The 24,557-nt window shown below is 44.5% G+C and overlaps 4 protein-coding genes across 14 annotated transcripts; 1 reads left to right on the forward strand and 3 right to left on the reverse strand.

Moving 5' to 3' along the window:
- Positions 1-230: 230 nt before the first annotated feature.
- LOC120447826 lies at positions 231-8,608 on the reverse strand. Of its 5 annotated transcripts, none has more exons than XM_039629411.2 (9): positions 8,030-8,608; positions 7,183-7,267; positions 6,407-7,120; positions 3,862-6,330; positions 3,683-3,794; positions 2,694-2,812; positions 2,391-2,607; positions 834-2,290; positions 231-769 (listed from the first exon to the last, which is right to left on the reverse strand). In XM_039629411.2, the coding sequence occupies exons 2-9, from the start codon at positions 7,255-7,257 to the stop codon at positions 443-445; spliced, it is 5,490 nt and encodes a 1,829-aa protein (XP_039485345.1). In that variant the 5' UTR covers positions 7,258-7,267; positions 8,030-8,608; the 3' UTR covers positions 231-442. The 5 variants fall into 5 exon arrangements, with proteins under 5 accessions (XP_039485345.1, XP_039485344.1, XP_039485346.1 ...); XM_039629410.2 differs by having other exon boundaries at positions 3,683-3,791; positions 7,177-7,267; XM_039629412.2 differs by having other exon boundaries at positions 7,207-7,267; positions 8,030-8,607.
- Positions 8,609-9,009: 401 nt separating this feature from the next.
- LOC120449041 (ribosome maturation protein SBDS) lies at positions 9,010-10,058 on the forward strand. Its single transcript, XM_039631329.1, has 2 exons — positions 9,010-9,262; positions 9,346-10,058. The coding sequence occupies exons 1-2, from the start codon at positions 9,132-9,134 to the stop codon at positions 9,971-9,973; spliced, it is 759 nt and encodes a 252-aa protein (XP_039487263.1). The 5' UTR covers positions 9,010-9,131; the 3' UTR covers positions 9,974-10,058.
- Positions 10,059-10,184: 126 nt separating this feature from the next.
- LOC120449039 (IST1 homolog) lies at positions 10,185-12,565 on the reverse strand. Of its 6 annotated transcripts, XM_039631323.1 has the most exons (6): positions 12,548-12,565; positions 12,263-12,456; positions 11,462-12,200; positions 11,126-11,176; positions 10,775-10,837; positions 10,185-10,500 (listed from the first exon to the last, which is right to left on the reverse strand). In XM_039631323.1, the coding sequence occupies exons 2-6, from the start codon at positions 12,442-12,444 to the stop codon at positions 10,282-10,284; spliced, it is 1,254 nt and encodes a 417-aa protein (XP_039487257.1). In that variant the 5' UTR covers positions 12,445-12,456; positions 12,548-12,565; the 3' UTR covers positions 10,185-10,281. The 6 variants fall into 6 exon arrangements, with proteins under 6 accessions (XP_039487257.1, XP_039487258.1, XP_039487260.1 ...); XM_039631324.1 differs by lacking the exon at positions 11,126-11,176; XM_039631326.1 differs by lacking the exon at positions 10,775-10,837 and having other exon boundaries at positions 10,185-10,464.
- Positions 12,566-12,675: 110 nt separating this feature from the next.
- On the reverse strand, positions 12,676-19,178 carry LOC120449571 (radial spoke head protein 3 homolog B). 2 transcript variants are annotated; one of them, XM_039632123.2, is made up of 4 exons: positions 18,847-19,178; positions 14,070-14,160; positions 13,564-13,979; positions 12,676-13,493 (listed from the first exon to the last, which is right to left on the reverse strand). In XM_039632123.2, exons 1-4 carry the CDS (start codon positions 19,050-19,052, stop codon positions 12,971-12,973), a joined length of 1,236 nt encoding a protein of 411 aa, XP_039488057.1. In that variant the 5' UTR covers positions 19,053-19,178; the 3' UTR covers positions 12,676-12,970. The 2 variants fall into 2 exon arrangements, with proteins under 2 accessions (XP_039488057.1, XP_039488059.1); XM_039632125.1 differs by lacking the exon at positions 18,847-19,178 and adding an exon at positions 16,029-17,067.
- Positions 19,179-24,557: the final 5,379 nt, after the last annotated feature.

The following is a 24,557-nucleotide window of genomic DNA, read 5'->3' on the forward strand; positions in this document are numbered from 1 at the left end:
ATTGTTGAAATATGTTAAAACCCTTAATTTTGTTATCCCTGATTGTTATCTATTTCGGCTGTTTGGAATTAATTAGTCATTCTAAGGTCATTGAAATTGTAAATTAATTTGGGGATTAATCAAATCAATTTGAATGAGCATAGAATTAATTTTCAGAAGTTAATGACTTTCCAATAAAAGTTCCCCCTTTTCCCCATCAATATATGCTTAAAAGCCCACACACCAGTTTCTTGTATTTCATACATAGTACTTTAGTCTTTATTTATAGTTTAAGTTTAGTGTAGTTTTAGAGGCAAACGTTAGAATACATAGAATTAATAACCGATGTAATGTAATGGCGTATTTACAGGTGGTGCCGCAGCTGTGGCAGCTGGAGCAGCGCAGGCAGGTGGGTCATATGCGCATCCGGATCGCGAGCTCGCATGGCGAGAATAGGTTGGTGCTATGGCTCTATCTTGCGGATCTTTAGACCTCCGCTGGGCCCGCGCGGCGCCAGGTGAGCGACTCCGGGCGAAACGCCTGTCGTGGCGGTCGCCGTGCTCACCAGTTGGGGTATCAGTGCACCGCCATTACTGTTAGCCTCCCCGTTTCCATTGCTCGGACTTGAGACGGATCCATTGTGCAGACGCCGCTTCAGCACGAATCTTTTTCCCGTGGGTGCTGCCGTAGTCGTGGGCGCAGGGGCAATCGTGGCGGTTTTTCCTGCCAGCGTTGGCTCCTCGTTCACAGGGTCCACTTCCATGTCAGTGCCGGCATTGTTTTCATCATGCTAAAGGTAGGATTATAGTTAGTGACCGTCATACAGTAGCTATGAATCTTTGAGTGTAACTTACCAACTCACTGGCTGGATCCTCGTCGTCATGGCCCTCCTCCTCCTCAAACTCGGCACTCTCCGTGTCCTCCGGATACTCTACCAACTGGCCATTCAGCGTGGGGAACTCGATCACTGGCAGAATAAGTCGCTGCTGCTGATTGCCGTCGTCCATCAGCTGCTGGATGAGATTGGCAATGTCCTCGCGCTTCTTTGTCACCGTGAGAAAGTCGAACCAGTTGGTCAGCTGCTTGATGGGCAGTCTGTAGTCTCTGATCGGCTCGCCAAAGAATTGCTCCACATACTGCAGCAGATATAGGCCGCAATCGGTGAAGTTGTTCTGCTGCGGCACCTTGACGCAGTGGCCCGGCATGTTGTCCTTGTTGAAGACGTGCGCCTGCGCATCCGGCTTCTTCACCCGGTACTCGCATGTGAGATAGTCTCGCAATGTGGCCACCACGCGGCTGCGCGAAGCGCCCGCCAGGGAATCAAAGATTAGGATAAGAGGTTGCTTTACGGCTGGCACATCATCGGATGCACTATTCCTCGCTGGTCCGGGGGCTGTGGGCTGCGAACTGGATAGACTGGGGGTGCTGGTAGTCGTGGAAGTGGGCGTGGCCGCTGGTTCCTTGGCCGAGTTGGAGTTCTCACTGTCATCCGAGGCCATGTCGCTCTCATCGCCCTCCGCCTCATCCCTTTCGCTCTCATCGTCTGCTATCCGGCACACGTTCTCCGCTGTCAGCGCCGCTGGAAGTTGTCCTCCCTCTCCCCTTTTTGTCAGCGGGGTTATGGTGGTGTTGCCTATCTGCAGGGACACTTTCTTGCCTCTGGGGCGCTTCAACTGCTGCGGCTCCACTGGCTGATTCGTATCGAACGTGACGGGTCCTTTTAAGTTGGGGTAGCAAATGATGGCGAGGAACCAATGCGACTGCTCATTGATGGGCACTATAATGAAGTCCTTTTCGAAGATGTCCACTCCCTTGGTCCATTTCTGCACCCTGGAGTGACGCTTCTGTGCTGCCGTCTGCTTCACGTCCGCTGGGCGCGTCAGCGTTGTGAGTCTTTTGTAAAAGAATGTGCTAAAGATATGTGTCCTGTCGCGTTGGGGCTCCGGTATCAGCGTGTTCCTCAACCAGAGCAGGTAGAAGTCAATGATGATGTCGTTGAGGTAGGACTCCTTGGTGAGGCACACGAAGTCCTCCATGCGGATGCACAGGCCTCCCGTTCCCTTCGGCGGGTACATCAGCAGACTAACCTGCTCGTCTGCTCTCAGTTGGCGCGGCGGTGGCTGCGAGCTCTTGTTCTGCGTCTTGCGATCGGAGTCCGCGATCCTCTCGAGAATCTCGGCGGCATCTGTCGACGATATCTCGTCCACACAGCTGAACATCGACTTGATGTTACCACGAGCGGACACGGATATGCTGTCGAACAAAAGGATCAGGCGGCGAGTGTGATAGCTGTGCGTCTTGAAACCGGTTTCTACAATTGAAAGAATCAATTACCATTAGTTAGTTAAGTGCCGAATAATGAAAGAAACGATGAATGAAACTTTAGTATTATTAATGGACGGAAAACTCACGTTCGTGATGCTGATCGTCGGGCAGCTTGAGCTGGTTCTTCACGTACTCGGCGCACGTCTTGAGCAGATATAGCGTGACCAGTGGCTGGGCGGGCTCAACGTTGCCGAAGTGGGCTATCACCTTGATCACCTCCTGCTTGTGGATGTTCAGCTCGAACTTCTCGTCCTTGTCCTTCAGCGTGCCAGCGATGCGAACGCCCTTCGTGGTGAAGCATACCTGTGGGATTACGAATGCATTTAATTATATTATACACATTTCAAGGACAGTGGAGAGGGGTAAAGGGTAAGAGGGTGACGCCTTACCGGCTCGGTAATGTCGAATCTGTAGGGCACCAGACGCACGCAGCTGCACTTCAAGGATGCGGAAAACTGTTCCGGTTCAGGGACATCCGACAAATCCCTAACATCGCCACGACAGAAATCTGCAATGGTAGAAAAAAACAAAACCAGTGGTAGTTATTTAATTGCAACATTTTCCTCGTGGCCACCAGTCACATTTTTTATTCACTCGCGAGTTTTCCATTTTGCCCACACATTTACCTTCATCGTTCATTATGGTAGAGTGCTTCGTCTACTCAGTGTCGTTAAGTAATTAAAAAAAAAGTACTTAAAACCCTTTAAATCTGTGAAAATGGCAAAAGAATGAGGAAAACGATGTGTTTTCACGCATTCGCTTTGCGTTTCTGCTTCTTCTTCGTGGACCCTAAAAATGGCGTGCTCTGGCTGGATGGAGCGCCCTCTGGCGGATTGGCGTTGCAACACAGGCCTATGGCGTTGCCAACACGAAATAACTGCACACACAACATTGCTATGCATTAGTGCTGTTGCTAGCTACAAAACGGCTAGTTCTAGCGCGAAAATAAACAGGTAACGAAAAATAGCTAAATGTTTTTATGCAGTTTTAGTAAATTATTTCACTTAATATTTTCCAAATAAATTTACTGTATCTTTAAGATACGTTTATATACGGGCATAGTATTATTTGTACCAACTGCATATCGATGTCAAGATGTTTTCGTATCTTTGAGATACCTTATATCTGATTTTGTATATTAGACATAAAATTCATCTCAGAAATAATTATCGGATTTCTTTTGTTTAAAAGATACTTTCTACCCTACTTCATTCATTATTCAAAAATTGTATCTAATAAATTAAAATGAATCTACTCAGATTGAATCAGTCATTTTCGTTAAAATACGAAGTAAAAAATATTCTTATTTGATTTACACACATCAGATAATCGGAACTGGTATAGTTTATGATGTTTAAATGGTATAATTAGGTCTTACCTTTGTACACGGGCTCCTCATCGATCTCTGGCAGAATTGGATCGCAAGGAAAGGCGGCGGAAAGTTCATGCAGGTTTCCATTGGAGTTCAGCTTAGAGTTGCTCGCTGGCTGCTGTCAAATATAACAAAATATTAACAATTGCAAGACAGTAAGGTATATGTAAATGTAAATAACTTACATTGCCAGAGTCCGAGGTGCCCTCACCCTCGTCGGCCTCATCCTCGCTGCTCAGCAGCACCACGGGATCCACTTCGGGCACCCGTCTGCCTCCCCTGGCACGACCGCCTCGCATGGCCAGGGATCCGCGACCGCGAGCTCCAACTCCGACTGCGTAGGTCACTCCAGCCAGTTTATTGTTGAATCTAGCTGCTGCCAACTCGCGTTTCTTATCCGCTGCCGTTGGCAGAGCAGACACCGGCTCGCTGGAGGACGATGAGGCTGGCGAGGAGGCAGCACTATTCTTGGGCATGTAGGATTTGCGTTTCGGCGGCTCCGGGAAGACGCGTTTGCACCGCTCGCAGCGGGCGTGATCCACGCCAGTGAATCCACACAGCTGGCAGACGGCCAGAAAACCGTCGATTAGTTTCCTGCCCTCCGCCGGATTGCTTCCAGCGGAACCGGCGGAGGAAACGGCGCCAACCGTTGAGTTTCCACTGGCCGAACTGGCCGCTTCGCGTTTCGCCTGCTCGGCAGCGGCATTCGCTTGGGCATAGGCAGGCGAGGCACTGGTTGTGGCAGGATTGGGATTGGCCGCTGCTCCAGCGACGGCAGCTTGATTCTCCTGCGAACGGTTCATTTGCAGACTCTCCTCCGCCCGTGAAATCAGTTCGCTGGCCGACTCGTGCACCGTAAAGCCGACGGTGACCACAAAGTCCACATTGGCACCGCGATGCTCGACACACTGGATGGTGGTGTTGTGATCAAAGGGAACGCCGACCTGCTCGAGGAGATCCTGCACCGTGCAGGACTCGCGTGGAAGCGTAAAGGTGATCAGACGTTGCTCTCCGCTGGCCAGGATCACCAGCATCTTGGCACTATTCTTGTCGCGCTCGGCTATCTCCTGACCGGCACGGTTATTCAATACATGCTGAGAGTGAATCTCGTAGTTGTTGTGCGAAGTCTTCATCACAGATGAGCCCTGTGTCACCGCCGCTGGCGCTGCAAGTGGTGCCGCCACAGCGGCTGGCACTGGCCTCTGTGGCTGCATGATCCTGGTGCCGGGGGGCAGGGCGCCAGCGGGTTGTGTGGGTGTTATTTTGGCTGGTGGGCGGACCATGGTTCCAGGTGCCGTGGCTCTCATGGGCGCCAGGCCTGGATTTGGAGGCGGAACTGGAGCTGGTGAGGCCGACAGAGTTTGTCTCTTCTTATACTCCGCCAGAGTCATGCTTGCTCCACTGGGTGGTCGTATTCCCTGTGGCTGACTCTGCACCACTTGCTGTTGTTGTTGCTGCTGCTGTTGTTGTTGTTGCTGCTGCTGTTGCTGATCCTCTTCTTGCGGCACAGCTGCTGCAGGATAGTAAGTGGTCAGTGTGGTTCCCGCTCCGATCTGCATGGGCTGTAGTTGATTGGGGGCCACCGGCTGAGTCGGAGGCTGGGGCTTCTGTTGCTCCTTTTTGAGCACTGCCGCCTGGATGCGCTCTTCCAAATCCATGCCTATATTACTCGTTTGGACGACTCCACCTGCGGGCGTTGGTGCAGGCGCCTGAACTGGCGCCGCGACTGCTGTAGTCACCGGCGCTCTGTAACGAATCGGAGCATGGCGCATCATCAGCATTTGCTGGTGCTGCTGCGGTTGCTGTTGTGGCGGTTGCTGCTGCTGCTGTTGCTGCGGGTTTCCATCGGTGACCATGTGTGTGCGGTAGATGTGGCGCGGCTGTTGCTGCATCTGCTGTTGCTGTGTTTGCTGCTGCTGCTGCTGTTGTTGTTGCGGCTGGCCGATATTCGTGCTGATGGTAATGTGCTTCATTTGGCCTTGGGTCACTAGCATGGCCTGGCCCTCGCCGCCGCCGCTAGTCTGCACCACCAGCTGAGCTCGAGTGGGTCGTACGCCCGCAGGGCGCATATTCCTAACCAGTCCGCCGGGCACAGAGCCCACAGCTCCTCCTCGCGGGCGAACTTGTCGTACAATTGTCGCGGGCGTGAGTGTTGGCCTGGTGGTAATTAGTGTGCCCGGTCGGGCCAACACAGCTCCCCCTCGGGCGGATTTCCTGAACGAGGCTCGTACCAGTTGAGTGCCTCCTGCAGCAGTGGTGGCCACCAGCTGCGGCTGCTGCTGAGCCACCAACTGGGGTTGCTGCTGCTGCTGTGGAGCCTGCTGCTGTTGCTGCGGCTGCACTTTCAACTGCTGGTAGACAACGTTTTGCGTCTGCTGTGGCACCACACGCGCCTGAACCAAGTGGGCTGTTTGTGTCGTGGGCTGCAGTTGCATCTGCTGTTGCTGCTGGACTTGTTGATGCTGCTGCACTTGCTGCTGCTGTACGTGCTGCTGGATGACGTGCTGTTGCTGCTGCTGCTGTTGCGGTGAGGTGGCATAAACTACTCGATTGTTGTACGGATGTATGGCTTGGCGCATAATCAGCTCCTGATGCTGCGGTCCCTGGATCAACACCGGTTGCTGCTGGACAATAACGTGCGTATTGTTGAGCATCTAAGTGTATTGAATATCGTGTCAATATGTTTCAAAAGTGACAGGTAAATAGAGGGCTATGTGGAACCTAACTTACCCCCAATGGTCTCTGTTGCTGCTGGGTGGTGGTCATGCGATAGACAATCTGCTGGTGCTGTTGTGGTTGCTGTTGGGGTGGCGAGGTCTGCAGCTGCAATGTTTGTGGCTGCTGCGCTTGCTGATGCTGCTGCGGGGGACTCTGTAGTAATTGGGTTTGCCCTTGGGGAGTCGCTTGCACTTGGTAGGCGGGTGCGTGTTGCTGATACTGTTGTTGCTGCAGCACTTGCTGTTGCTTCTTCTGCTGCTGCATATGTTGTACGATGGCATTTGGTTGCAGCACTTGCTCGGAAGTGTAGTAAATCTGCTGTGTGTGCTGGATGGCGGGTTGCTGCGGTTGATGCTGCACATATTGTTGCTGCTGCTGTTGCTCCATGTGCAATTGTTGCTGTTGCTGCTGGGGCTCCTGTGGCTGCTGTTGATAGTGAACCTGCTGCACCTGCTGCACTTGCTGAACTTGATGCTGCTGATGATGCATTACAACTTGTTGTTGCTGGTGCTGCTGCTGCGGTTGTTGTTGCTGCTGCTGTTGTTGTTGTTGCTGCTGCTGTTGGTGCTGTTGCTGCTGATGGGCAAGATCATCGCCGCCGATTATGTGGTATGTTGGTGCCGCCGACTGCTGCTGCTGTTGATATTGAGCTGGAGCCGTCGTTTGGTAGACCACTTGCTGCTGGTCGTTGAAGACCAACTGCTGGTCATCCTGCAGGACCAGAGACTGAAAGGAGCAGGGAATTAGCTAGGTGTTCGCCGTGGGCTTCTGATACTACTCACTCCCACCTCATCTTGGGGCACTTGCACTACCTGCAGATCGGAGTAGACGGGCTCCTCCAGCGGCACAATATACTGCTCCATTTTAAGGCAGCTGGAAAGGGTAAGAATTTCATTTAAGATTTAATTGTATATATGCATTTTGGGCCCATACAAAATATTATTATTTTTCCTAATTTCATCATATTATCATATTAAATAAAGTTATTGAAGATAAGAAATAACTTTATTTAATATGAATATATTTTCAAAAACTTTTTTTTTAAATATTGCATATAAAGTAAATGCCATTTCGTGGAAGTCTAGGTACATTTTAAAATTATTTAAATTAACAATGCACTTATATTTGATATAAGCTAAACGTTAAGTTATTAAACTTTGCACCGAATGTAGCATAATTAAGACACTTAAAACTTTTGTGTACTCTTTACAGGTTATATTTCGCGTCTCAGTACGAGCTGCTCATTAAATTCCTAAACATTCAATATAATAAAAACAAAATAAAGTATTTAAATGCTGTACAAAAACTAGTAAGTGGACAGGAAAACAAGTTTAATCACGTTTTTGTGCCATTTTAAACACACGAATATACGAATTTCTGCTCATTTTGCAGGCGTCGCATTTTTGAGACTTTTGCACAGCCCTCAAGAACACACACACAAAATCGCAGTTGAAAATTGTGATATCTAGCATTTACCGGGCAGAAACTCGTAAATACTTGGTTGACCTTTTGTGTAAGCTTATTCTTTGACAATTTGGCAATATATTTAACTTTTTTTAGACCAATTTATTATACAATTACAGGGCATTTCTTGAGCCTCATTTTTTTTTTGTTGGCATTCTCAAACCCACACACCTCCGTTAATCTTCCAAAAATGGCTGGTTTCTGGAGCCAATCGCTGTGCCCTCAGCTCGAAACACTTGTGGTTTGATTAAATCATAGTCGCGCTGTCTTTTTACAATAATCACACGTTAAATATTCGCGTTTTTGCTTGAAACCCGTGGCTTTCTTTCTTGCAATAAAAATGGCGTTCACCATTAAAGGCAGCATTTGGTTGATTTTTCCAATCTGGCAATGCCAGAACGCGAGCGCCACCTGGCGGGCTCGTCAGCTGTTTACAAACACTTTGCAGCGTTGCTTTGGGCCGCTGATTTATCGATGTCTGCCTTGTGCCGTCCTCTTCGCCTAATGTTTAGAGGTCCCTCTGTTTGGCATGTAGCCCGTTTAAAGGGACCACTAAACGGTCGGGCCACTGGAGTTGCCTTAAAATCTTTAGATTTTCGCACTGAACGCGCTGTTTCGGTGAATTCCTTCATTTTGCACCACATTTTGCCGTTATCTAGCGAAAGGCGATTGATAACGATTTTTAAAGACCGTTGATATCGCGGTTTTTGAGCACTGTGTGTTTTGTTGTTTGCTGCGCGCTCTGGCGAATTGGGTGAGGAAGAAGAAGAAGAAGCGAGGCGAGGGAAAAACAACATCGCCATTGTGATGGCAAAATGGCGATAGGCGCATAAACTCGATAGCTTCGGAAAATATGGATGGAAATAATAATGTATTCAACAAAAACAAAAATATATACAATAAACAATCCATCCAAACATAAATATAACAAATATCTTATGAATTTAACAAATATGTTAAAAACTTAACAAAGATAAATAAAATGTAATAAACATTGTAAAATGTTTGGTGCTCGCCAAATACTTTTATCAAATTTCTTATTAGTTATTTATCCGACAAGTATTTTTTGCTCGAATTATCATTGCTCAAAAATTAAAAACCGATTTTAGACCAGTTGAAAGTTTCATCATATGACAATTCATAGGAAATTTCAATGATTTCACAAGTACGGGCTATAAAATGTTTAGTTTTTAACAATTTATCGTTTGCTTCGATCGAAAGTGTTTTGGTTTAGTTGGCCATCTCTAATTCCGCAGCTTTTATTTTAATAACAATGTCCAAAATATTTACGCCTACAAATCAAATACGCCTCACAAATGTCGCCATTGTGAGGCTCAAAAAAGGAGGCAAGCGTTTCGAGATCGCCTGCTATAAAAATAAGGTCCTTTCCTGGCGGAGCAACAGGTAAAAGTCGCTAAATGCAACACGTGCACATTGTGAAATGCGTTTTACCTATATTTTATCGCTCTATATTCCTATTCCCATAGCGAAAAGGACATTGATGAGGTCCTGCAAACCCATACCGTGTTCACCAATGTCTCCAAAGGACAGGCGGCCAAAAAGGACGAGCTGCAAAAGGCCTTCAACAAAACAGACGAAACCGAGATCTGCAAGGAGATCCTGAGCAAAGGAGAACTGCAGGTGTCGGAAAAGGAGCGCCAAAGTTGCCTGGACACCCAGCTGAATAGTATAGTTAACTCCGTGGCTGCTTTGTGTGTAAATCCAGAGACGCGTCGTCCATATCCCGCCTCCATCATCGAGAAATCCCTTAAGGATGCCCACTTCTCTGTAAAGATGAACAGGAACACGAAGCAAAACACACTGGAGGCCATCAAGATTCTCAAGGACCATATGCCCATCGAGAGGTCACGCATGAAGCTGCGGGTTAGCTTCGCTGGAAAGGAGGGCGGTGGCAAGCTCAAGGAATCGGTAGTCAAGTTGGCAAACACAGTGGAGCACGAGGAATGGGACGAGGCCACCTTGCACTTAACCTTGCTGATAGATCCTGGCCAGTATCGTGTCATCGATGAGCTTGTGAGGAACGAAACGAAGGGCAAGGGATTGCTGGAGCTGCTCGAACTGAAGGAAGTTGTGGAGAACGAGGAAGTCTTCTAGAAAATATAATCCCTTAAAAATCGTCTGTTTTTCTTTGTAATCTTGTTGATATTTATGTGAAACATAAAGATGATAACACACACAATTGAATCTGTTATTATTTTAATCTTAGCTTCATCTAAATAAAATCATTAAGATTGCGATAATGAGAAGCAAGTTTCAAGGTTGAGCGGTTCATCTGACCAACTACTTAATGCAAAATACAAAATGATCAATAGTTCCTTACATATATGTGATTATTTATATAGAACAGGACAGAGATTATAACAAATATACTGTAGTATTAAAAGGTGATCAGCTGCCCAGTTTTACTTTCGCTTCTTAAGGTTCTCGAAGCGACGTGACAGGTCATCAAAGTCAATCTCTTCCTCGTCGTCCTTCTTCTCGGCACCTGCGCCCGGAATATCCGGCAGATCATTCGGGACGTTGGGCAGCGAGGGGAAGTCCAGCGCCGGGGGAGCACTTGGCAGCGTGGGATTACCCGGTGGCAGCTTGGATCGGGGTTGAGGTTTGGGTTTGTTGGCATTCTGCGAGTGGAAAAGAAGATATTTAATAAGTGACTTAGAAAATTAACACTAACAAGTTGTGCGAAACCTTTTTTTCTGATTTTAAAAAGCCATTTAAAATTAAGTAAATAAAATTTAGATTGTACAAAATTTGTGTTAATCGGGGTTTCATAAAATAATTCAGTTAAATTATAAGTAAATTTCGGTTTGTAGAAATTTTCAGAAAATATAGGTTTGATGCTATCAAATTATTAATAAAGTAGGTGCTGGATTTGATCAAATCCAATGTCCTGACCTGGAGATTTACGGGATTAATGGAGGTGTAACGCGGCGGCGGATCATTTTCGGGTTTGGGGCGCTGTTAGGCAAAATTAAAGAAAAGATAAGGCAAATAAAAAATAAAAACACTGGCATAACAAATCAATAAGGAACATCGAGACAAGCGAAGCGATAACAGTGGACAGCAAGCTATGAATCATTTGGATGACTGGACTTACACGCACATTGGGACGTCACACAGAGACAAACAAGAGTGGAGGAGGAGGTGGAGAGCCCATAGTAGCGTTTTTCATTTGTTTAGTGATGTTGCAGAACGATAAGCGAGTTAGTTGTTGGTTTAACAGCATTCTACACAGAGATAACCTACCAAAATATTCTCATCCGGGCTGCCCGAGCCATCCGTATTTTCCGCTTCACGCTGCAACAGCCCAAGATTCATGCAAAACATGCCAAAGCATAACTATTAACTATTCTCCAAAAAGGATATATACCTTTACTGCAGTTGCAATCGAATGTATTACTTAATGGGGCCAATAAATAATTATGTTAGTAAATGCGTATATCTAGCTTACTAGCTTATATTGGAAAAGTTAGCCTGTGAAGCAGCTCAAACTAATTTAAAGCTACTCTGATTGCAACTGCATAAACTATAAATATCCAATTTCCACTAAACTACAATGAGGCGTTAGAAAAGTATACTTACATTGATAAAGTTGGTGTTCAGATCCTTCTCCTCGGCGCATTTGGCAGGCAGGACTGCAGGCGGTGCCGGCTGATTGGGTGGTATATTGTAGGCAAAGGGCGGCGGTGGCTGCACGGGATGCGGCACAGCATATGCGCCAGCTGGAGCTCCACCTCCTCCGCCACCACCTCCACCGAAGGGTGGGTAATTGAAGGGCTTGGCGCTCGGTGGCATTGGCATATCGGGCAGTGCTGGCATAGCCGGATAACCAACAAAGCCCATTTGTGGCGGTGCAGGACCACCTCCGCCGGCACCACCACCACCACCACTCAAGTTGTTCCGATCCGAAAGATCAATCAGATGCGGCTGCGGTGGCTGATCCTCCTGCATGACCTGCGGATCCGGTTCGTACTCGATGTTGTAGTTCTTGGCAATGGCAATGAGGTAGTTCTCCACCAAAAGCTTTGGCGGTGCCTGCAGCGTGAGCTTGTGCATGAGTTTCTCCGACACATAGTGCTCCCCAGTGGCTGTTCTCGATTGCTCGGCGAACTGTGGCCCATACTTGGTCACAAATATGTCCGATATGATCTTCAGCTCGGCTATATCGCTCTGCATGCGGGGACACACCCAAACTAAGCTGGCCACCGGCTCGGCGATCCCTGTATCCAGCTCCTTCATCTGGGTGATGAGGCCGAATCTGGCGAGCAACAGGTCACAGTACATCTCCACCATTTCCATTGCCTCCACCAGGTAGTCCTCCCTATGAATGCAAGTAGATGGTAAATGCAGGGATCTCTATGGATAATGTATTCCAGCACCCACCTTATGATGTGCTCCACGCGAATCCGCGCCCTCTCCGTTTTTCCTGTGGCCAAATAGTCGGCTATTTCCTTTCTGGACTTTTGCGTCAGTTCCGCCTTCTTCTTCTCCAGCAATTTGAGGCGATTGAGAGCCAATCGAAGATTGGTCTTCAGTTTGTTGTAGTTGGGGCCGCTGGAAAACATCTTCACTTCACCCTGGACAGCCGAGTTAGTAATGAAAACAAGGGAATTTGTTTAGTGGTGATTCATTAATTTAATAGGGAAAAAACAATGTGACGTCACGTACAGTGTGACCGTGCAGGCAGACCATGAAAATAACAGCATCTGCAGGAGATGGTAACATTGAAAATTCCAATTGGTTTGAATAATTGTAATCTATTTAAACTAATTAAAAATATTTACAAAAATGCAGGGTTCGGCTTATTTTGTTGAGCTTTATTGGTTGAATTTTCGGTAACACAAAAACCTTTAACAATTATCCAGTTTACAATTTGCCATTCGATTCTATTTCGCCGCCGCCGCTGTGCAATTGTGTTTGGCGCCCAGCTTCGAATCCTGCGGCGAATTGAGTTCTTCGCCAGACACAACAACAAAGTTGCAGCCAGCCACGATTTCATAGCAGGTGTGTGTTAGTGTTACACGTGAGTGTGTGTGTGTGTGGGATCAAGATCCCAATCGAAATATGAACTAAGAAGTCGAACGCAATCACTTAGAGATGAGGAGGCGGTGGCGGCGGTTCGGGGCACTGCTCCAACTCCGTTTCCGATTCGCAGGGACACGCCTCCATCTCATCGATGGCGCAGCCCTCCTCCTCACAAATACCCGCATCCGGTCCGGATGGTTCCGATCCAGGTTCCTTGTAGCCGGCATAAATCTCGGCACGCTGCTTGATAATCTCCTGAATGATGGCGGTGAGGATCTCGCGCGAGTCCACAATATGACCCACTTCCTCGGCCACCTCGGCGGACAGCCATGGACAGACGCTCTTCATCAGCTGCTCCTTCTTGACGGCATCGCTGGCCGGCTCAATGTTCTCCAGCACCTCCGGCACCAGACTGGCAATGTGTCCCTGGAGCAACTTGGCCGCCGTCACACTCTTCTGCATCTCAGCGTCCAGCTCCTTGGCTATCGCATCCTGGCGCAGGCGACGCTCCTTCTCCGCCTGCAAGCGCAACTCCTCCGCCTCCAAGCGGCGCAACTCGGCCAGTTCCGCCTCCCTCTGGGCCAGGAATCTGTGGATAAGAATACGCCATTATTGTAATCTAAAGATTTTGAATACTAGGTATACACAGTGATACGTACTCTTCCTGTTTGCGCCGCAGACTGGCCAGTTCCATCTCGTGGGCCACCTCCAGCATGCTCTGTTCGATGCAGGCGTCCACCAGGACATCGATGATGGGCTGCGCCTCGGCATCGAAGTGGAAGAGTTCGCCCTCGCCAATCTCAGTGCCCACATCCACGCCCACCTTGGCGGGGATAAACGGCGGCGTTGGCGGCTTCTCGAGGAACAGGTCCGTCTGCGTGTCGATGGAGAACTCCGGCGGACGCTGCACCAACTTCTCCAGATACTTCTCCGTCTGTATGGTCTCGTGCTTTCGGCCCTTGACCGGCGGCGGAGTGCCCAGGACATTGCGCTGATTGCGACACTGCATCGTCCGTTTGCGCAACAAATTGCGGCGCCTCAATTCGGCGCCCTTGTCGAAGGGATCCACATCCGTCTGGAGCGGAAAGTAAAGTGGATTAGTCGCGGGTCAGGGCTGCCAAAGAACTGAGCTGAGCTGAGCTGGGCTGGCTCCGATGGTACTTACCACCAGGGAGGCGTTGCCGAAGTTGCTGCCCTTTATGACGCGACGGTCGTACATGACGTTCTTGTAGGGCTCCGGCGGCGGTACGATGGGTCTGCAAGAGGAGCAAATGGCAGGCAAGGAGTTGCCCAGGTGGGAGCCACCAATTAGTAAGCCTCGACCCAGTTCCACAAACTGCTCATGCAGAAAAATGGATGCATATTTGTACAAATTTTGAAATGAATATGATATATGTATGTATAATATACCATATTTATACCTTACCCTGCAGAACATCTGTGTATTTCTATATGCTTAATATTTATTAAAAATATGAATTTAGTACCTATTAATTTATAGCTTAAATATTATTAAGTTAAGATTTCTTTCAGTTTCAGTGCACTGCGCTTTATTACCCAAGACCCAAATCTGTTGCACTATCAAGGCGATAAACATCAAATTTGTGCATTTCTCGACGCCCTCGCAGGCCGCTTGTCAGGTCATCTCCGATTCGAATCAATTTGGCCAAAGTTCAGTACACTTTTGGGTCAGATGTGTGAGGCCAGCACATCGAGTTTAAAGCCTTAAAGTTAAAGGCAAATCCGAGTCCAGTCCGTGGTGGCTGAGTTATTTATGACTTGCTAATTTATATGTATTGCCCCGCCAAGAAAACGGGGAAACAAACATTTCTTGCCGCATATCCACATATGTATGTACATACAGATTGTTAGTCGAAGGAGGAGTATATAACATTGTGAGACATTGCACTAGGAGAACTTGGCACCTGAACTCGTGACCTATGCAAATTCGCAGCTACTTTTGGCCCACAAACCGGAAGTCACATTGAAGTTGCTGGCGAATGTCTAACAACATTTCTCTGGGTCTGGGTCTGCAGACCACGCCAATCGGCAAATGGAACGAGGAACCGAACCCTTGGATTCCTTATGGGTAATACTACTACTAGGGGGGACATGACCTGGTCGAAAATCTAAATTGTTCAGTTTTTACACCATTTGGTATAACTACATATGGTCATTACAGTTTATTTCTGTCACGCTTAGTTATATCCTTTAAAGATACTTTATTTAAACGTTGAGTGATATTTCACATTGAGTGCTATTTCATAAGCGTTAAGTGATATTTCATAAACGCTGAGTGATATTTCATATTCAGTAACCCAAAAATGATGGCCCATTTAGCAGAACAACATCCCATTTGGGCAAAATGAACGCCAAGCAGGACATGTTTTTGTTTTTTTGTTGTGCCATAGGTGTCCTTCTTTGCTGGTGTGGTAATTGAACGTAATATCCCTCCATTTGTGGCACTATTTTTTCGCTGTTTTTCAACCCATTGTTGTTGTCCACGAAATCTTGATTTAAATTATTTAAGCCCTGAGCTGGGAATATGGGATATTCTCCGCTGGCACGACACATTCGAGGGTCCTTTTGTCCGTCCGTTTGCTCGCATGTTCTTTTATGCAAGGCAAACGAGTTTCCCCATTCGAGAATGCGCTAAATAAATTAATCAAACCGTTCAGGGAATTTAGAAAGTCCAAATGTTATTGGAAAAGCATTTCTAATTGTGGAAGTGGGCGTATCATTTTATAAAAACTTGCCTTCTGTTCTATTTGTAGGTCCACTGTTAGTGGATGCTAGTTAGGTTTATACAAAATATAGGTATATAGAATATTTTAGTTATCATTTTGAAGGATTAAGTTCGGAGCTCTTTAAACTCTTAAACCTTTTTGTAATTGAATTTTTGGGTGTCAATCGATAAAGGCAGTGCGAACTGAAATGGGGAGCTTAGTTCTGGTTCCATTGCAGAATGGCAGTTTAGGTACGTATTACTCATTTGAATTTATGGTAATATATTTTGGCCCACTTTGCCTTGGTCAGTTGTTCGTCCTTTTTTGTACTTCCCACCTTTTTTTTTACTACCAACTCCAGCACCCGTACCATTTTTGGGGGTTGGACTTTTTATTACCTCTTGTCGCTGCTGCTGTGGTTGTTGTTATTGTTGCTGTTGTTGTTATTATTGTTGCTGTTGTTGTTGGTGGTGGAGCGACGCTGCTGCAGTTGTTGTTGGAACTGGGCCTTGGTGATGTGGAGTCCACCGGCGAGGGACTGCGATTCGTTGCGGGCGGACTTGGAGGCCGCAGCTGTGGCCACCGCCACTGCCGCCGTGGCACGCACTCCATTCAGCCGGGTGGCGGTCACCTTCTGCTCCTTGCTGTCGGAGGCGGGCTCCTTGGCGAAATATCCTTGGAGTATCATGGGATATGAGGAGTAGGCGTAGACATGCCGCCGCAACATGGTGGCCGGTATCATTTGGACTTCATGGGGCGGTGGCAGGAAGATGCCCTGCGGCACTGTGGTCTCGAAACGTGGTCGCTGGGCCATCGCTGGATCCATCCAGGCGCCAGAACTGGCGCTCTGGCGACCGCCGTAGTTCTGCTCCTCCGGCGCCAGGAAGCGCAACTTCTGGCTCAGCTCATCGGCGAAGCTGCGCACCTCCTGGTTGCTGCGCGAGAAGTGGGATCTCTGCGTGGGATTTCCAGCTGGCTCTGCTACATTGTGATCCTGATCCTGGCTAATACCCGCCTCTCGTCGGATCGGACGCACGATGGCCTGTTGGGGTCGCGATGGATAGGAATCGAACTCGGGCTCCTCGGAGGGCTGGTGGCGCAGCACCGAGAACGCGTTGGTCACCACGTGCTGGAATTGGTAGGGACTCTGATAGCGCTGGACGTTGAAGGTGCCGGCGTTGTAGTTGGAGCTATAGTTGGTGTTCGAATTGGAGCTGGACGAGACGCGTCCTGGTGCGTAGGGATAGCTGCTGGCGAAGGAGAAGTTCTGCACGCGATTCGGTCTATTGTCGGTGAGGTGCTCCAGTTCTGGCTTGAGTTCAGGATGTGAGTGTGCTGGGTGCTGCTGCTGCTCCGTCTCTGGCATGGTCTCCGCTTCCCTCTCGGTTATCCCTGCTCCCGGCCACCGGTCACCTCGTTCATTATAAATAGCCACCACACGGTTCTCTCACCCGCCGCACCGAAAAAAGTTAATCAATATTTTTCTGATATTTTTCCCTTTTGTGTGCCGCGCTGGCCGCTCAGGTGTTGCTTGTCGTTGATTGCTTGATTTCTCGATTTCACCGCGGAACACGTACCGCACGGCTCGAATGGCAAACGCCAAATGACCAAAGGACTCGCAGGACTCGTAGGACTCGTGCTCGGACCCTGCTTCGACTTTGGATTCGGCCCGTGGTCAGCAGTCGTCGTGCAGACGAAGAAATATATCGAATTTGTTCCATTCGAATTTTGTTTTGTAATCATTTTTAGAAAGCAGCATTTAGGCTTTTACTTCAAAGGTTTTTTTTCAATAAAAATACGTCTTAATTTATTTTCCGAGGAATGTAGATTTTTTCCGAGTGTATCTAGAGGTTAGCGTCGTCGTTTGAGCCACCTGATGGGCAGGTGTTGCAATAATAATGCGAACTGTTAACAGTCGGTGGCATTGGCATGGCCAAATCCACGTTCCCAGGAATTCTACTTTGCATAAGAGCTTTTTTCCACCCAAGTAGTTTCGCTGGGTCTCCAATTAAAGGTCCTGCCCGGCGGTGGACCTTGAATTTCATTCGATGGTGTCCACATTTCCTGTCACATTGTTGGAGATGACTTCACGCATTTCCCTGCCTGACATTGAAATTGGAGGTGGGTGGTGGTTCTATTACTTGGAACACCTCCCAGCTAATGTCAATGGCCAAGGTCAATTGCTTGGACGGCCTGATAAGCGGAATTCAACAGGGAACTAGCATAATTAAGTGGATTTCTTAGCACTCAAAGGAGGAACTCTCGTCTATTTTACTGGCAATAAGGAGAGGTCAGTAAATAGATGAATGATTATTGTAACTAGAATTGGGAGGAATGTATCAGAAGTCCAAGAGCTCAATCGTACTTGTATATGATTAAATTCGTTGACTGACCTTAAACCTTCACGAGAAACAAATAAAAACACTGTACTCTTATCCTCATCCTTTTTACTAATATACTTATTTGATGATTCTTAGCTTGAGAGAAGGAGAACTTGACTTCAACTTGGTATAGTATAGTTATACTACAGAGTTTATTGTGTTTTTATCACATTTTGGGATCATCCTTATTCCCCCTTTGACCTTAATCCGACCCAAGTCCAGCCCCCGTCATTATCTGTAGTCAGATGTATTTGTATACTTTTATGATAGTGCGTCAATTTCTAGTTTTGAGCGCTCGACGACTTGCACACTCCTCATAATTTCCCCTCGAATCGCCTTCAATGTCCTGTGTACTCCATCCATTGTTTCGCCTCAGGACACGAATGTTTCTATTCACAATCGTTCCGAGTTTGCGTGTCCTTTAGTTGGGCCATTGTATTGACCATCACCCGAGCACGGCGAGCGTTTAATAATTTATTTACGCAATTTATGACTTTCGTTTTTGGTCTTGGATTCCATTGACCCCAGTGGGGAGACATACAAATGTGTCGAAGAGGCCCATCGAAGGCGTTACGAAAAGCATTGAGATACCCTTTAGAAAAAGAGTTATATCCTTGATGCTTGGATGTTTGATGGAATTTGTTGGAATTTGTATTGGTTCACATCTTCACCCCATATTTACTTAAGCTAAATCTAATTGAATTGCATATGTAGTTACTTAATATAATTATAGGCTTATGTCTAAAGCACTAGGTACTCAATATACCCCACTGTTTCACTCCAATTACAGGGTAAGCTTGGGAAAATCTTTGGGTGGTTTCTGTTTGGTACTCACTTGGGGCAACCTTTGATTTTGATCGGCTTCGGATGGCTGGCCCACCAAAAGGCCTGTTTGCATGGTGGAGCTGGACAAGGATTCTCGTGCCATTTGAGCTGCATCTCGGTGACCTCGGTTCCCTTGATGCCGGAACTGAGGAAATCCATTCCAGAGCTTTTGCCCCCACCACTGGGCTTGTAGTCCCTCTTCGGGATCGTCGGCATTGCTCACTTTTGCAATGTTACGCTTTCGAGGTTTTTAGAAACTTACAATATGTATCGGGTAAAGGTCTACCGTTTGCCGAAATTAGGTGTAAAAAGGTGATTTATATAGGTGACACATATTTACAGGAGTTCTCTGCCTTTTGTTTTTATTTCTTTAAAATAAATGATTAAATATTTGTATTTCTTTGGGTGTTATTTGACATTGGTTAGGATTTGTATCCAAAATAAACAACGACGGCGGAATTTCCTCAGTTGCCATGGGAATTAAAAGTCGGCATTGTTAAACTGTTGCTGTGAGGGAATGGGTTTTTGGCAATGCGACTTCTTCCTCCTAACACTCGATATATTTTCTATCGGTATATAGATTTGAATATTTCCTGCAATTTTTCCATTAAGCTTTCCCTTAGCTTACATGCGGTCACTACACTTTCCCATATATTATTCACTACTAACTATCTTTCAGTATGAGGAATCTATATTTATATCTCCGCAGCAATCAACTTTCTCAAAGGAGCTTTATTAGCTTTAAGCTGCGATTGGCAAGATTTGAACAAGGACCAAAATAATCATTATGGTATCCCTGATTTTTTTAAAGCGATTTATTTTTGGTGCTCTCAATTATATGTACATTATTAAAATAGTTAACACATGTTACTAATATCAAGCAAAATAACCAAGCAATCGAACTGTGTTCAAAAATTGAGATTCTATTATTTTCACATTTTTTGCAATTTTTGATGATGATTTTTGAATATTGGCCGAAAATCAATTTTCTGGGTTTTGCGACTATAAATATCAGTATTTTGATCAGAACATTCCAAATATTGGTCCGAATATGGAATGGCATACCTCGTTGAAATCGTAATTAAATTTCCAATCAAACTGTGTTTTCAAAAAAAAATTAAATTTTTTTCAAATTTTTTGTAATTTTTGATGATGATTTTTGAATATTGGCCGAAAATCAATTTTCTGGGTTTTGCGACTATAAATATAAGTATTTTGATCAGAACATTCGAAATATTGGTGCGAATATGAAATGTCATACCTCGTTGAGTTCGTAATTAAATTTCCAATCCAATTGTGTTTAAAAAAAAAAATTAAATTTTTTTCACTTTTTTTGTAATTTTTGATGATTATTTTGGATTATTGCCGGAAATCGATTTTCTGCGATTTTGCGACTATAAATATACGTATTTTGATCAGAACATTCGAAATATTGGACCGAATATGGAATGTCATACCTCGTTCAATTTGTAATTACATTTCCAATCGAACTGTGTTTTCAAAAAAAAATTAAATTTTTTTCACATTTTTTGCAATTTTTGATGATGATTTTTGAATATTGGCCGAAAATCGTTTTTCTGGTTTTTGCGACTATATATATCAGTATTTTGATCAAAACATTCGAAATATTGGTCCGAATATGAAATGTCATACCTCGTTGAGTTCGTAATTAAATTTCCAATCCAATTGTGTTTAAAAAAAAAAATTAAATTTTTTTCACATTTTTTGCAATTTTTGATGATGATTTTTGAATATTGGCCGAAAATCGTTTTTCTGGTTTTTGCGACTATAAATATCAGAATTTTGATCAGAACATTCGAAATATTAGTCGGAAAATGGATTGTCGTACCTCGTTGAGTTCGTAATTAAATTTCCAATCCAATTGTGTTTTCAAAAAAAAATTAAATTTCTTTCACATTTTTTGTAATTTTTGATGATGATTTTTAAATATTGGCCGAAAATCGTTTTTCTTGTTTTTTCGACTATAAATATCAGTATTTTTATCAGAACATTCGAAATATTGGTCCGAATATGGAATGGCATACCTCGTTGAGTTTGTAATTAAATTTCCAATCAAACTGTGTTTTCAAAAAAAAATTAAATTTTTTTCACATTTTTTGTAATTTTTGATGATGATATTTGAATATTGGCCGAAAATCGTTTTTCTGGTTTTTGCGACCATAAATATCAGTATTTTGATCAGAACATTCAAAATATTAGTCGGAAAATGGATTGTCGTACCTCGTTGAGTTCGTAATTAAATTTCCAATCCAATTGTGTTTTCAAAAAAAAATTAAATTTCTTTCACATTTTTTGTAATTTTTGATGATGATTTTTGACCGAAAATCGTTTTTCTGGTTTTTGCGACTATAAATATTAGTATTTTGATCAGAACATTCGAAATATTGGTCCGAGTATGGATTGTCGTACCTCGTCATACATTCTACGCAATATTACATGTTGAATATTATTTCTTACAGTAAAATATACATTCTACATTTGTTCTACTTTTTTGTTTTACTTTTTGGCACTGCTTGCCGAATTTACTTCATATTCAAGCAGTTTTTAACGTTCTCAATGTTTCATTTATTTTTTTGGTTTTTATGAAATAATTAACAGTAGTAATAAAAAAACATTTATTAGGTAATTTATTTCAAAATTGTTATTATCGATGTGTTCATAATAGTTAGTAGTAGGATTAATACAATTTGGGGTCACTTTCGTTGCACAATTACCAAAATTGTCTATCTGCAGTGAGGACAAAAATTAGCTTTAGTTCCTTGAAATTAGAATGACTTTGAATTTCCAAACAATTTATCACCGCATAAGTTAAATCGCTTGCCATTACTTAAAACGTTTCGATGTAGCCACGCCTGAATCGAATTTCCCTGGAACGTGTCATTTAATTAGGTTTTCAAGGCATATCATACATATCTCGAACTATCGAACGGTTGTCATTTGAATTAGACCCCCTTTTCCGTTCGAGTTACACAGAATCTTTTGTATGGTTTTGGCTATTCATTAACAAATAATTCAAAGGACTTTCGTCTTCGGACTGGACAACAATGACGTGGCTGTCAACGATGACGTTTCGCTTTATGCGGGGGTGATAATTGTGTTCGAACCCCTTGAAAACCCCGGAAAATGCCTAATAAGATCACAGGGGCAACAGTCCACAATTGATAAGTGGCCATGACGTTTGACATTTGCTGGGGTCCTCTGGCCATTTAGACAGGTCAAAGGTTAATGATGGCCACACAGGCGACAACTGGCGACTGAGATCTTGTCCAGGCAATTTCCTGATCATTTGCTCAGATACTATACGTATTCTGCGAACTCACTGGGTAAAAGTATCCCACTGAGTTTGTTGGCTTGTTGTCAAACAAATCATTTACTGCGGATCCTCGATATTCCTCAAGATATTACTGATATTACCGTGTAGGTGTGAGCTGCAATTTTCCCAGGAAAAAGTACGTCCAGTTCGAGATTTGATTAATTTATTACCGCTGGTCGAAGGGAAAGTGATCTTCGGGTTCCTAACGGTTGCGGATCGTAAAAAAACACTCGGTAGACACAATTGTTGAATTATCTGCGGGCTGCTGTTGTGGGCACTTTTTTTATGAGTTATTTATGTGCGGCTGTGGCGCCAACAGGATAATAAAATAGTTATGGGTAAATCCGTGAAAATAAATGTTAGCGTAATCCAACAAAATATAGAGTGGCCTACATTCACCACATTAGTAATTTCAATCAGATTAAGGAAAACTAGCTGTCAGCTAGGGTATAAAAACGTCGTGCTATCAAAATTTTAAATTAAAATAAATCGAATCACAAGCCTATAAAGCGAAAATTTCAATGGATAAATAGATTGATTTATTCTAAAGTTTTTTCTTATTTTTATCATTTATTGCGACTCTTAAACAAATAAAAATTAAACTGGCTTGGGTTAATTAAATGTATATATAAATCAAAAGCAGAGTACTTAAAGTAAGTTATAAACAAGACTTGATTAATAGCCATTTTTGCAGGAGCACAAGAATGGTCTTAAATTGCCAGCAAATATATCTGCGGAAAAACTATATTCTGACCCTCTCCAAAACCCTAACCGATAAACAAACTCACCCAAATTAAAATAAATATAACCATTTTTCTCCTAATGACAAGCCCCATATATATGAAATGCAAAACACGCAAACATTTTGGTTGCTTTTTTGGGGATACAAGCTTGCATGACTGAAATATTTCCGAGTATTATTGATTGCTGACATTTGGAGCATAAATGGCTCTTTAACTTCCTCGTCGTTCTTCGCCTGACAAATGTGCGAGGTAAGTGAAAATGTCGTTTCAGTTGGTTTTACTTAGTTTTAGTCAGACATTAGACATTGCCGACCCTAACATTTCGCCATTCGGTTGACATTTGTGCGTCTAATTTGCATTTTCGTTGGCGACTTGATAAGAGCAAAATCCGTTTGCTTCCAACCGATCGCTTCCAACTACACGGCGGAATAATTTAAAAATCCGTTTTTGTTACCTTACACACTGATACACTGATACACACTTAAGGGAAATAGAAAATGAAATAAAAATAAAAACGCGATCAGACGATCGTCAACAACAATGAGAATGAACAATATAAATGGTCGCATCGGAATTGCTAATTTGCTTTTCAGTTGACTTGGGCTTGGGTTTGTCTCTTGCTTTTTGTTTTTATTTTTGCTGATTTTTTGTATTTTTGTTGTTTTTTGTATTTTTTCAACCAGGGTTCCTGGTACGCTTGACCCTCCCTTTTGGACCCCCAGTGGACCCCAGAATAGCCGGCCGATTGATTTTTGTGCGACATTTTTGACATGCGGATGTGCCATGTTAACGAGAGGACAACTGTTCCCCCTTTTTTCCACCTTTTCGCCTCGAGTACAGCTGCATTTTGGGTTCGCATTCTCGGGCAACTGGACCGACCCGCAACAAATCCTTTTGCACATTTACAATAAATTGGATTCGACCAATGCTGTTTGCGGTTGAAGAGGAGGCTTGGCCCTCCGTTTTCAGGGCAAGTGAAATGCTTGAAAACCGCAGGAAATTCGTCGAATTTGCCATGCGGTAAACTGAACTGAACCGAACTAAACTGAACTGAGGCAAGTTTCAAATCCTGGGGGCAGCAAGGATTTCGGGAGCTGCCCGAGTCCGAGTCCTTTGTGTGCGTTGGCGTATGCATAATTGATGCGAATGTTTGCGGCAGTGCTCGGGCTTAGGAACCCAAAACCAAAAACCATTCCTCATAATTGAATCGCCCTCACGAGCGAGGAATGGTTTCTTACCCCTAACCATTCACCCCTTACCATTGGAAAAAAAAGGAAGAAAAAATTGCAAACTTCATTGGCTGCAGCTGAGATTTTTTTTGTCTGTCAGTTGGAAAATGAAATGCAGTTGGAAAAGCCGCAATTTTTCAATTACATGCTGTAAAGTTGCTCTGACAGGGTTGTGATTCTCTTCTTGGCTAATAAATATGCAGATGATTAGAGTCTGGTGATAGGCGTTAGAATCAGAAACTGAATAAACAAAGCAGATAGAAAAAGATTTTAAAGTAAACTAACATATTTGTATTGTTTTTAAATTAATGTATAATAGTTTCACATAGTAATTTCCTTATATATGCTTATTGCAAAGGTTTTAAGAACTTTCTCACACAGTCACATAAATAAGTAAGGGATGTTATGACTCGAA

The sequence above is a fragment of the Drosophila santomea genome, chromosome 3L, assembly GCF_016746245.2.
Source record: "Drosophila santomea strain STO CAGO 1482 chromosome 3L, Prin_Dsan_1.1, whole genome shotgun sequence".
In the NCBI taxonomy this organism is placed as follows: Eukaryota; Metazoa; Arthropoda; class Insecta; order Diptera; family Drosophilidae; genus Drosophila; species Drosophila santomea.

Bases quoted from the DNA above. Each gene is read 5' to 3' on its own strand.
- LOC120447826 (XM_039629409.2), bottom strand. From the start codon at position 7,257: ATGGAGCAGTATATTGTGCCGCTGGAGGAGCCCGTCTACTCCGATCTG. The intron at 7,121-7,176 runs GTGAGTAGTATC...TGCTCCTTTCAG, and splicing joins TGCCCCAAGATGAGGTGGGA to TCTCTGGTCCTGCAGGATGA. The intron at 2,813-3,682 runs GTAAGACCTAAT...CTACCATTGCAG, and splicing joins TGAGGAGCCCGTGTACAAAG to ATTTCTGTCGTGGCGATGTT.
- LOC120449041 (XM_039631329.1), top strand. From the start codon at position 9,132: ATGTCCAAAATATTTACGCCTACAAATCAAATACGCCTCACAAATGTC. The intron at 9,263-9,345 runs GTAAAAGTCGCT...CTATTCCCATAG, and splicing joins CTTTCCTGGCGGAGCAACAG to CGAAAAGGACATTGATGAGG.
- LOC120449039 (XM_039631323.1), bottom strand. From the start codon at position 12,444: ATGTTTTCCAGCGGCCCCAACTACAACAAACTGAAGACCAATCTTCGA. The intron at 12,201-12,262 runs GTGGGTGCTGGA...TTGCATTCATAG, and splicing joins CGCGTGGAGCACATCATAAG to GGAGGACTACCTGGTGGAGG. The intron at 10,838-11,125 runs GTAGGTTATCTC...TTTGCCTAACAG, and splicing joins GCCCGGATGAGAATATTTTG to CGCCCCAAACCCGAAAATGA.
- LOC120449571 (XM_039632125.1), bottom strand. From the start codon at position 16,996: ATGCCAGAGACGGAGCAGCAGCAGCACCCAGCACACTCACATCCTGAA. The intron at 13,980-14,069 runs GTAAGTACCATC...TTTCCGCTCCAG, and splicing joins TCGGCAACGCCTCCCTGGTG to ACGGATGTGGATCCCTTCGA. The intron at 13,494-13,563 runs GTACGTATCACT...TCTTATCCACAG, and splicing joins CTGCGGCGCAAACAGGAAGA to ATTCCTGGCCCAGAGGGAGG.